The 11,324-nt window shown below is 46.0% G+C and overlaps 1 protein-coding gene across 1 annotated transcript; it reads left to right on the top strand.

The window, feature by feature from the left end:
- Nucleotides 1-206: 206 nt before the first annotated feature.
- Nucleotides 207-10,184, top strand: LOC145719514 (SWI/SNF-related matrix-associated actin-dependent regulator of chromatin subfamily A member 2-like). Its single transcript, XM_081811000.1, has 2 exons — nt 207-1,341; nt 8,529-10,184. Exons 1-2 carry the CDS (start codon nt 906-908, stop codon nt 9,002-9,004), a joined length of 912 nt encoding a protein of 303 aa, XP_081667126.1. The 5' UTR covers nt 207-905; the 3' UTR covers nt 9,005-10,184.
- The last annotated feature ends 1,140 nt before the right edge of the window (nt 10,185-11,324 follow it).

Genomic DNA, 11,324 nt, shown 5'->3' with positions numbered 1-11,324 from the left:
TATTTCTTTTTTTTTAACATATAATGTATTATTTGTTTCAGAGGTACAGGTCTGTGATTCAACATGTCTTGCACAATTCACAGCGCTCACCATAGCACATACCCTCCCCAATGTCCATCACCCAGCCACCCCATCCCTCCCACCCCCCCCACTCCAGCAACCCTCAGTTTGTTTCCTGAGATTAAGAATTCCTCATATCAGTGAGATCATATGATACATGTCTTTCTCTGATTGTTATATTACCTTTCTGTACTCCCCTGCCAGTGTGCCTGCACCTTCCAAATAAATCCCCTGCACTCAATCCTTCCATCAGGCTCTGTTTTGAGGGAGAACTCAACTAAGTGCCTTGGGTAGTGCCTATGACACTGGAGGCCCTCAATAATTATGCCCAAGAATAAACCAAGTAATAATTTGCTGTCCCTCTGAGAGACTCTTCATTCCCCCTTGCAAGATAGTACATACTCTCCAGGTTTTGTTCTGGAGGTTGGAGCTACTTTTAACATATAACACCGTCCCCTGCTGTCTTTGCTTTACGTGTACAACAGCCATGAGCAGTGAACCTTCTAGGACACACGTGGCTATTGGTCATTTCTTGAAATATGGCTTGTCCTAATTGAGGTGTGCTGTCACTTAGCATGGAAAACAAAAAAGCATGTAAGATATGTCTTTATGTCTTTAATAATTTTTGTATTTTGAAATGATGATATTTGGGGTATGTTGATTTCAGCAAAACATATTATCAAAATTGGCTCTGTGTCTTTTACTTTTTAATGTGACTACTGGAAAATTTTCATTGCATATATTTGGTCCAGAGCAATTTGATAATTACACGTAGTTCTGTAATTATTAAGTGACGTATACTTTAAATTTCTAGCAGGCGGTGCCGTTGCAGAAAAATCATCCAAATGGCCAGGAATGCCGGGTTTTCAGGGTCACTGGGGGCAGCATGTGATCTCCTTTCCTGTTTTGTTCTAGGTTACATGTCGCCACACCCGTCTCCGCTGGGAGCCCCCGAGCACGTCTCCAGCCCTCTGTCAGGGGGTGGCCCGACCCCACCCCAGATGCCGCCGAGCCAGCCGGGGCCCCTCATCTCGGGCGACCCACAGGCGATGAGCCAGCCCAGCAGAGGTCCCTCGCCTTTCAGCCCCGTCCAGCTGCATCAGCTGCGAGCGCAGATTTTAGCTTACAAAATGCTGGCCCGGGGCCAGCCCCTCCCCGAAACACTGCAGCTTGCAGTCCAGGGGAAAAGGACGTTGCCCGGCATGCAGCAGGCCCCACAGCCCCAGCCACAGGCACAGCAGCCGCAGCAGCAGGCCCTTGTTAACTACAACAGACCATCTGGTAGGTTAATGTGCAACCAAATGAATAACGCCGTGGTCCAGTCTGGCTAAGGAGGACTGCTAAGGGCGCCGGAGTGTGGGGCTGCTCTAAGCCCGGGGCCGACTTAGCCTTTTGTTGTTCCTCGTTGGCTCCCTTGTCTTGCTTCACTTGGCTGCCCGGGACCCTTAGGCTCCTGGGCCGCAGGGTCCCAGGAAGGAAGCAGTACACGCCCCCGCCGTCCCCGGGCCTCTGCATTCTCTTTCAAGAGGCTCAAGGTTTGTCGGGAGCCTGGCCACACGCCCCAGGTTAAGAACCCTGCCGCCAGCGCCTTCCCGCGGCCCGAAGGTGCCCCTAGACTCCGCTCTCCTCGAGCCATGTTATGTGAGCTGACTTATTTATTTCTACCCCTTTGTGTGGTTAGAAAAGCATTTAGGGAGACCTCCAAGAAGCATACCTGCAGTAAAATAATTATCAAGTGTAGGAAATCAGAAACAAAGGGAAATAGCAGTTGGGGTCAGGGAGGTCAGGAGCATGGAGCCCCCCCCATACCCCCTCCTCCCCAGAGCTCACGGTTGCTGCCTCTGAGCTTGACAGAGGACTCCAGCTTCCTGGCAGTCAGGAAAGGAGAGAGGGTCTGGTACCAGATCCTCACCATTTGGCAGCAAGTGACAGAGGAACACAGAGCCTTTTCTAAGCATGAGACTATAAAGTAGAATTTCCAAGTGGGATTGTTTTTTTTAATCATTGGTATTATTATTGTACGAGACACTGAACGATAGAGGCATCAATAAGATTTGTTCATAATAAACAGAGTAACAGAATCCACGCGGCCTATTTCTTCTATAGACCCTGGCATCAGATCCGAAGCTGTGATATTATGTAATGGGCGGAGATGAGCTAGTCCTTTGTATGGCCTTCTGGCGGTCTGGCTTGATCCCACCACTAGAATTCAGAGGTGTGGGGGGCTATGCGATGAGCTTCCACGAATGTTGTTTTCTCTGGCAAGGTTTTTGTTAACCACCAGAGAAGCAAAGAGTTGATGGTTCTGTTCTAACTAGAGTTTTGAATTCCGGGGTCTTCCTTGACATTGACACCATTTCCTGTGAATGCTTCCCTTGCGCTGGGGCAAGCCAGGACGTACCTATCACCGCGAATGATTCGTTTGGGACATTGGTACTTTGTCTAAGTTTGGGGACTTAGGCAGTGGGGAGGAGTTCAGATTATTATTATTATTTTTCAATTATCATTTCTGCCTTCTGAGTTTGTAAATGTTTCTTTTCCGGTGGGGGAAGCTCCAAGAGTTGCCCTACCCGAAGGGTTAACTCACCTTGTTAATTGTGGATGTAGCCTTAGGAATGGGTTTTTTAAAGAGCAAGAAAGGATCATGTCCGCTCCAGATCTTTGTGTAGTGACTGTGGCGCGTTGGTAGGTGGAAGATCATGTGGGACTGAACATCAAGGACCAAGAAGGTTATAGAGGAGAACCATGCTGAAAATGGTAGTTTGGACACTTGATGTGTTTAGAGGGTTCAAAACAGCATAACTCCAGCTCTTGGGAAGGCAGCTAGATGAAAGAAAAAATATATGGATGTCTCGGCGTAGCCGGTACTTATGAAGGACCTACTGGCCTGTGTCATGCTCAGCTTGAGTACTCTGCATGTGGGACTCATCTAGAATATGGAGAGTCGGGACTCCCATGCTAGCAGTCTGACCCGAGGGCCCATGTCCTTACCAGCTGCCCCGTCCTGGCTCCTTCATAACAAAGGGGCTCATGGCAAGGGAAAGAACCTGTCATAAACTGTGTACCAAAGGCAGCAACCGTTTTACTCCTGTGTGTGCCAAAAGGAGAAGTATCTCCGCTCCTCACCTAGAGCCTTTTTACTTGTTCTCTAGACACAATGCCAGTGAAATTAGTACTCTTGACATCCCACATCGTAGTAGTTTCCAGTAGAGGCTGAATGGCAACCAGAGAGTTGGTAGTTGGAGGAAGATGGAGCAAAACCTGTACCTCCCAGGAGCTAGTGATATGGGACCGTGTCGTGTAGGCGTCCTTCACTGTACGTGGAAGTGTGTCCCAGGGTGTCTTCACAGACCTCCATGAGCATTGCTCCTTTTTTTCTTTTTTTTTTTTTTAATTTTATTTGAGAGAGCGAGAGAGAGGACAAGCAGGGTAAAGGGCAGAGGGAGAAGCAGACTCCCTGCGGAACAGGGAGCCCGATGCGGGGCTCGATCCCAGGACCCTGGGATCATGACCTGAGCCGAAGGCAGACGCTTAACTAACTGAACCACCCAGGTGCCCCAAACATTAGTGCTTTAAAAATGACCTGTGCTCAGCAGGAAAAGATCCCAAAGTATCCTTTAAGAAGGCAAGAAGCTGAATGATTCATTGATTCATTTCAGAAACCTTTTCACCCAAAGTTCGAATAAGGAGACCAAATAAAGTAGTAAAACTTAGGGGACCAAGTTTCCGTTGTCTGGACTCTTGTACCTAACAGCCACTTCACATCCCAGCAAACATAATCCCTAGTGCGTTTTCTGGGCCATTTCCTGAGGAGGGGGCTCCATGACGTTACCCATCTCTGATGCTTCATCTTTCCTCACCAGGCCTCTGTCGTCAGGAGGAATCTGTTTTGTTACTCAGAGCTCTGTCTCTTGTATTTCAGGCAGTCAGGCTTCATTAGAAATGAAAATATTGGGGCAGATAGTATTTTATGCCAGAGTGGGCAAGGAGGACGTGGATGAAGTTGGAAGAAGCTCCCTCCTGCCAACAGAGCAGACCCATTCACGCCGCTGGGAAGGAGGTTACACCCCAGAGTGTTGCAGACCTTGTACCCAAACCTCAGTTTTCAGAGGGAGGTGGCATCCTTACTTGACAAAGACTTTTTTTGGGGGGTTGGCGTTTAGGACAAGTCAAAATAAGGCAAAGAATATTTTATTTTTAGAGTTAATATTTTTAATTGTTATTACTTATCTCCATCCCTCCTTAACAAAAAAAAGTATTATTGTGTATAAATACCTCTACTGATTTTTCAGGAAAAAATAAGTTTAAGTATATCTGCTTATCTGGAGATAACTCCTGTTCCTTGTTTCTTTTGTCCGGCTTTATAGTGTTATCCATGTTTGAGAGAATCTCTTTGGCTGGGGTGGTCTGCCTCAAACCTACTCCAGAGATGTGACTCACCCTAAGTGACACACATCATCAGAGGCATCACTAGGGAATTATGGGTTGACTGCAGGAGTTGCACACTGAACAAATAATTCTTCAGTCCTCATCTGCTGTGGGCTTCCTGCAAATCTAACCCATCATCTTCTTTTTCACTTTGATTCACTTTTTTCTTTTATAGAAACTAAAACAAAATAAAAAATAGGAACTGTAAAAGTTTGGGTTTGGGGTTTTTTTGGTTTGTTTTTTGGGTTTTTTGTTGTTGTTATTGTTTGTTTTTGTTTTTTTGTTTTTGTTTCTTTTTTTTGGGTGTGGGGTACGGAGGACCTTATGGTAGGAAGTAAAAGTATCATTGCTAATTTTTTTCAGTACTTGTCTCTCTCCTGCTCCCTGCCCCTGCCACCCCCACTCTTTTTAGGTATCTAAAATACCTAGGTATGTTCAATTTAAATACACTTCATTACATTTATATTTTTTCAACCCGTGGAAACCACTTAAATCCTTATTTAAGGCACAGAATTTTGAGTAAGGATCCTAGTGTGCCAGGAAGACGGTGTGAGTTCTGAATGCACAGAAATTCTGTATATGCGAGACTCGGGTATTTTAATAAGTTCGTTTTCCTGTTTCTTAAAATCAGGCAGAGGGCTGCATCTGAGAAAGACCCCCCCTCCCCACCTTAGCTGCACTAGGTCGCTCTCAGGGATATCAGGACATACCTCTGCCTTGATTTCCAAGGTGAGGACTGCGGGGAAAACAGACACATTTGGAACCTCTGACAAGTAAGCCTAAATTGTTTATGGGGGCGGGGGGGTGGATAGGAGATAAGCTAAGGAATGTAATTTGTCTTAAGTTTGAAGATATCAGGAAGTGGTCTTATCATTTAGCAGACCCCGAGTGTCTGTAGCAGAGATGATTTCTGTGGATAGAGAGCCAATCCAGCCAGGCATCTCAACTATAAGCCGCCTGAGGGACAAGCAAGAAACCTGAGGAACAGGTAGTTACATTCTGGGCATGTCCTGTTGCAGCAAGCTGCACTCGCTTCCCTGGGCTCTGTAAGTAGGAGTTTTTATGTAATCTGTTGGGAGGGAGGAAAAAAATAGCCCCGTGCAGTAAATGAACTCACGGTGTTTAGTTAGGAAAGGAATTTGCTTGTAAGTGGCTCTGATAGCCGCTTGGCAGGAAGTACTTGGCAAGCCGACTTATCTGAGTATTTGTGCTGAGTCGTTGTGAGCCGTAGAAACATTCTGAAGTTTGCTGTAGGAGAGTGTGCTCCCAACTTTGCCAGCTAACCCAGTACCAAGCTTCCTTAAAAGCCTTTTTTTCGCCATGGGGTTTTTCTATAAAGCTAAGTAACTAAATTAGACTTCTTAGCCTCTGTGGACTTGCACGTGTTAAAAACGACAAGAGTGGAGGGTGTGGATCATGTGGTTACATGATCTCATTGAATCCTCACTCCCACTCTAGGGGGTTATATTATTATCCCCATTCTACAGATGAGGAGACTGAGGCGCACGGGGTTATGTGACTAGCTCAGACTCACGCAACCAGCAGGTGGTGGAGCTCAGGGGACCCTCATGAGTTCTTTTGGAAAGAGGCAGGATGCTTTGAATGTGCCTATTTTCGTTCACAGCAAGTTGTAGGACCTTTTGAATATGTAAGTTCATGTTTGGGTCTCTCTTTCTCTGCTTCTCCATTTTAAGGGTCAATCAACTTTAAAGAACGTCTTTGTTTTTAACGGATTCAAAAGTCTAGCCCTGTGCCTGTGTATTAGATCTGGTCTTGAGTCATAGGCTACAAATGACTAGAACTGGAACCAGGGATATCAGACATGCTCTGGATACCTTCCTTTGATGAAATGTGGCTTTAAAAATAGTGACTTGAATGTACCTCAAGGAGTCATCAGAGGCTTCTGCATAGGTATTTACAGGAGAGAAGGCTAAAGAAGAAAGCTCCGGAAACAGGTGGAATGTGTAACACCAGTGCCCTGTTCTGGCTTTTGTTGATGAATTATTTAAACTTTGAAAGGAGGAAAAACACTTGCAGGACTGAATGTAGAGTAATTATTATGATATTATCGTATCAGCAAGACCCGAGTTTTCTTTTTGTTAAAGATGGTGGTGTTTTTAGGGGGCTTCAGTGTAGTAAGTTTGTTACTTAGTATGCTTATCCCGACTCTTGAAATATATTTAATTCTACCAGTTTCTTGAGTTTATTAAGGAGATTTGTAGAATCACAGAGAATCAGCCTGTTAGAAATCTCTGTCTTCTCTTTTTTTGGCTGGATCACACCTAAAACAACCCCGATGAAAAATCTACCCTGTTTCAACGACCTCTAGGGAGAACATATTCTAGAACATCCCTCCATAACTCATTCCAATGCTTAACAACCCCGAGATTTAATGTTTAGAAATTGGTTTCTTATATATGAATGAAAGAAACTTCTAAATATAAAATATTATGAAAAGCCATGCATTATGTAAAAGACTTCCCATTCAGAAAAAAAAAATCAGAAAGTACATAGCTGAAAAGAATCTCTTTATTACGATAGTACATCTACGATACCTAAAATAGAAAATTTTTAAAAATGCATTTTTCCTTCAAGAGTTTTTCATCCCCCACGGGACCCAGGGCTACCTCAGGATTATGTAGCTGCATGTGTTTTGGAAAGTTCACCTGATATCTCAAGGAAGGTGAAAAAAGCCCAACAGTAATAACACACACACACACGTACAGTTTCCTAAGCAGTTTGTTCACACACACACACACACACACACACATACACACACACGTACAGTTTCCTAAGCAGTTTGTTCTAATTCCTCACATTCCTCCTGTCAAAATGTTTGCTTATACTCTTCTTGCATTGTCATTTAAGCCCATTTCTAAATGGTGTTTGCTGGAAATTGAATAAATGTGTCTAATTTTTCATAATGTACGTCTTTGTATGGTTAATTATTAAGGCGCCCTGAAGTATATAGACTATTATTTTATTACCGTTTAATAGTTTTAACTTTTCTTAGAAAAGATACAGAAAATGCTCGGGAGAATGCTTCTCAGAGGTTTTAACAGCTTACTGAGTTTTTTTTTTTCCATTTCCTAATTCATCTGGTAGCATCCCTAATCTTACTTATAATTTTGAAGTAAGTAAAAATGTAACTATGAGGAGAGACAGAACACTTCTTACTTTCGGTCCATACCTAGCAATCAGTTTAAACTCCTGAAGTTTAATGTGGAAAATTGCGTTAAATTAACTTATTAAGTACATTTTGATAAGCTTGATGATTGCATATCCCTTTATTCTGTTAGCATGAGAAAAAATGCTCCCTTGAATCTTAATATTTGCTAGTTTTTATAGATGGAATGAGCAGATTTGCTCCTCCGCCTCCACTGAATGTTTTTAGAAACATTTTCTAATATGTAGTAAAACAAAAAAAAACAAAAAAAAATTCAGTTCCTGAGATGCATTGATTAAGCCTGAAATGTGCCTTTTAGGTCATCAAGGGAAAATGTGTGCCCCTTTCAGTTCACATGGGAGGGCTGGCCAACGTGCTGGCGGTGTTTGGAAAGTGAGGGTCAGGCCGCTGAGGGTCTGCCTCAAGTCCCCCCAAGGTGCAATTTGCAAAATGTGATTTTAGGACCACACCCAAATTGCATCCGACTGTTCCATGACTCCCTTACTTTTCTGAATTCTTGAATGCACCTGCAATTCTTATAAAAACAACAACAACAACAACAAACTACTCTAGAGCTACATTAAATGCTGACCATCCGCTCCTTCAGTGGATGTACTCCTTGAGTCATTTTTGGACCATTTCAGCGGTGTCCATCAGTGAATGCCATTGCCCTATGGGGATAGATGCCTGGTTCTTCTTAACTTTTTCCCCCTCCCCGCCCCCCCGCCCTCCCTCCTTCCTCATCTCCTTTCCTCCCCCCTCCTCCCTTGCTGGAGATGTTCAGTGCTCCCGGAGGCGGGGGGCAGCGGGCAGGCCGGGGGTGGCTGCAGGGCGCCGGCCCGCCCGAGCTGCCCATGTCGCTCTTGTCCCGCAGGCCCGGGGCCGGAGCTGAGCGGCCCGAGCACCCCGCAGAAGCTGCCGGTGCCCGCGCCCAGCGGCCGGCCCTCGCCCGCGCCCCCCGCCGCCGCCGCGCAGCCGCCCGCGGCCGCCGTGCCCGGGCCCTCCGTGGCGCAGCCGGCCCCGGGGCAGCCCTCGCCCATCCTGCAGCTGCAGCAGAAGCAGAGCCGCATCAGCCCCATCCAGAAACCGCAAGGCCTGGACCCGGTGGAGATCCTGCAGGAGCGCGAGTACAGGTACCACGCACCCTGGCCCCGGGGGTGGGGGCTGGCAGCCGTGTCCTCGTGGGGACCACCGAGCCCAGCGGGGGACGGGGGGGGGGGGGGGGTGGACGCCCTGCCCTGTGGACAAGGCACAGGCCGAAACTCATGCTACAGGAAGGACCTTAGAACCAGCGTTTGCTTGCCATTGGGGTGGCTGTGGGTGGGCAGGACTGTGATTTTCATGCCTTGAGTCAGAAAAAGGTCATCACCCCCTGTGACACACCAGGCACTGTGCTGGGCCCTAGGGAGGCAAAGACCAAAAGCCCAGCCGTGAGTGCTTGTGGATCCAAGAAAGCGGTCCTCCCACCCTTAGCCCTGTGCAGTGCCTTGTGGTTTGTCCTTTTATCCTCCAAAGATGACTCTGAGCTGGCCTGTTGTTGCGGGTGTCCTGCCGGCCAGACCTTCAGGTTAATGACCCATCTCATGACACTAAAGCATTCTTAGTGGCTCAGTATAATATATTCTTCGTTCTAATTTGTGCATTTGTGGATCTGCTGCCCGGTCCAGCCTTCGGGGTAAGCTGTCTTCATGCAGCGTCCATATTTAAACTCTTACTCCAGAAACTTAATTTTCGCCTGATTTGGCACATTCATCTACATCCGTGGTTGGCAAACCTTTTCTGTAAGAGGCCAGGTGGTAAACATTTTACCCTTTGCGGACCCATAGCAAGGGTCCCTCAGCTCGGCCCTTACCGCGTGAGAGCATCCACAGACAATAATGCACTGGCTGTGTTCCGGTAAAACTTTATTTGCAAAGACGGCCTGCGGACAGGCTGGAGTTAGCAGACGCTTCATGTAAATAAATGGTTAATGTTAACCAAAAAGAGAGTCCATGAGTAAGGAGTCAAGATAAAACACGGCTAAGACCACTATCTCTCGAGTTGGCCGGTAATGCGGGCTCGGTCACTTACCAGCTGTGTTACCTTGGTCAAGTTACATCTCTCTCTCTTTTTTTTTTTTTTTTTTAAGATTTTATTTATGTATTTACTTCAGAGAGGGAGAGAGCGAATGTGAGTGGGGCAGAGGGGTAGAGGGAAAGGGAGAGAGAATCCCAGGCAGACACCCCACTGAGTGTGAAGCCTGACGCGGGGCTCAGTCTCATGACCCTGAGATCTTGACCTGAGCTGAAATCAAGAGTCAGACCCCTCACCTACTGAGCCACCCAGGCGCCCCAAGTTACATCTCTTTTCTGTGACTCACTTTCCTTTTATGTTAAAAGAGAGTCTTACGGTACCTCTTGTAGGGGGAAGATAAAATGATACAAAGACTTTCAGGACATATCAGCTATTATTGTTTCCCAATTCTTATTTCCTTCCAAAGAAAATTAAAGTTTGGAAATTATAGGGAATGTTAGTAAATAACATCAAGCTCCCTTTATTTTTTATTTTATTTTATTTTTTTTTTAAAGATTTTATTTATTTATTTGAGAGAGAGAGAATGAGAGACAGAGAGCATGAGAGGGAGGAGGGTCAGAGGGAGAAGCAGACTCCCCGCTGAGCAGGAAACCCGATGCGGGACTCGATCCCGGGACTCCAGGATCATGACCTGAGCCGAAGGCAGTCGCTTAACCAACTGAGCCACCCAGGCGCCCGTCAAGCTCCCTTTAAAGACATTACCTGGGTCTTTATCAAAAAACACATGACTTATTTGTTATTAGATTAAAATGCTACGTTGCCAGCTTTGAGAGTAACTCTGTGAAAGAAGGGGCGCCTGGGTGGCTCAGTCGGTTAAGCGACTGCCTTCGGCTCAGGTCATGACCCTAGAGTCCCGGGATCGAGTCCCGCATCGGGCTCCCTGCTCGGCGGGGAGTCTGCTTCTCCCTCTGACCCTCCCCCATCTCGTGCTCTCTCTCTCTATCTCATTCTCTCTCTCAAATAAATAAATAAAATCTTTAAAAAAAAAAAAAAGACAGCAAAGGGATAGAGGGGTATCGGTTGGTTACTCTAAGATCCCGACTTCCTAGGAGCTAACATTTCCCCCTTCTTTGAACTACCAGTACTGTTGTCATATCATGCAAACGACATTCATAACAAAGACACTCTCTGTACCTAGAAACACATCTGGACTTTTTTCCTTACTAGGCCTGTGTCGTGGGTGTGCGTGTATTTTACTGACTCCTAAATTTTCTTTATGGTTTTTACCGGAACCTTATTTGTAGGCCTTTCTGGTCATGAGCCCATTTTAGCCCCTTTTTCAGAAGTGATCTTTTTTTTTTTTTTAAAGATTTTATTTATTTATTTGAGAGAGAGAGAGAATGAGAGACAGAGAGCACGAGAGGGAGGAGGGTCAGAGGGAGAAGCAGACTCCCTGCCGAGCAGGGAGCCCGATGTGGGACTCGATCCCAGGACTCCAGGATCATGACCTGAGCCGAAGGCAGTCGCTTAACCAACTGAGCCACCCAGGCGCCCATGACTTCTCTTTATGGAGATAAATTGTTCAGCTGCAGAGATTAGTTACATTTCTCCTTCAGAAAGGGTTAGATCAAGTGCTCTTGTAAGAGAGCGAAGGAAC

This window comes from Leptonychotes weddellii, unplaced genomic scaffold, assembly GCF_054177405.1.
Source record: "Leptonychotes weddellii isolate Sample4059 unplaced genomic scaffold, ASM5417740v2 HiC_scaffold_4960, whole genome shotgun sequence".
NCBI classification, from domain to species: domain Eukaryota; kingdom Metazoa; phylum Chordata; class Mammalia; order Carnivora; family Phocidae; genus Leptonychotes; species Leptonychotes weddellii.
This window is presented reverse-complemented; position numbering and strand designations above follow the sequence as displayed.

Bases quoted from the DNA above. Each gene is read 5' to 3' on its own strand.
- LOC145719514 (XM_081811000.1), top strand. From the start codon at position 906: ATGGCCAGGAATGCCGGGTTTTCAGGGTCACTGGGGGCAGCATGTGAT. The intron at 1,342-8,528 runs GTAGGTTAATGT...CTTGTCCCGCAG, and splicing joins TAACTACAACAGACCATCTG to GCCCGGGGCCGGAGCTGAGC.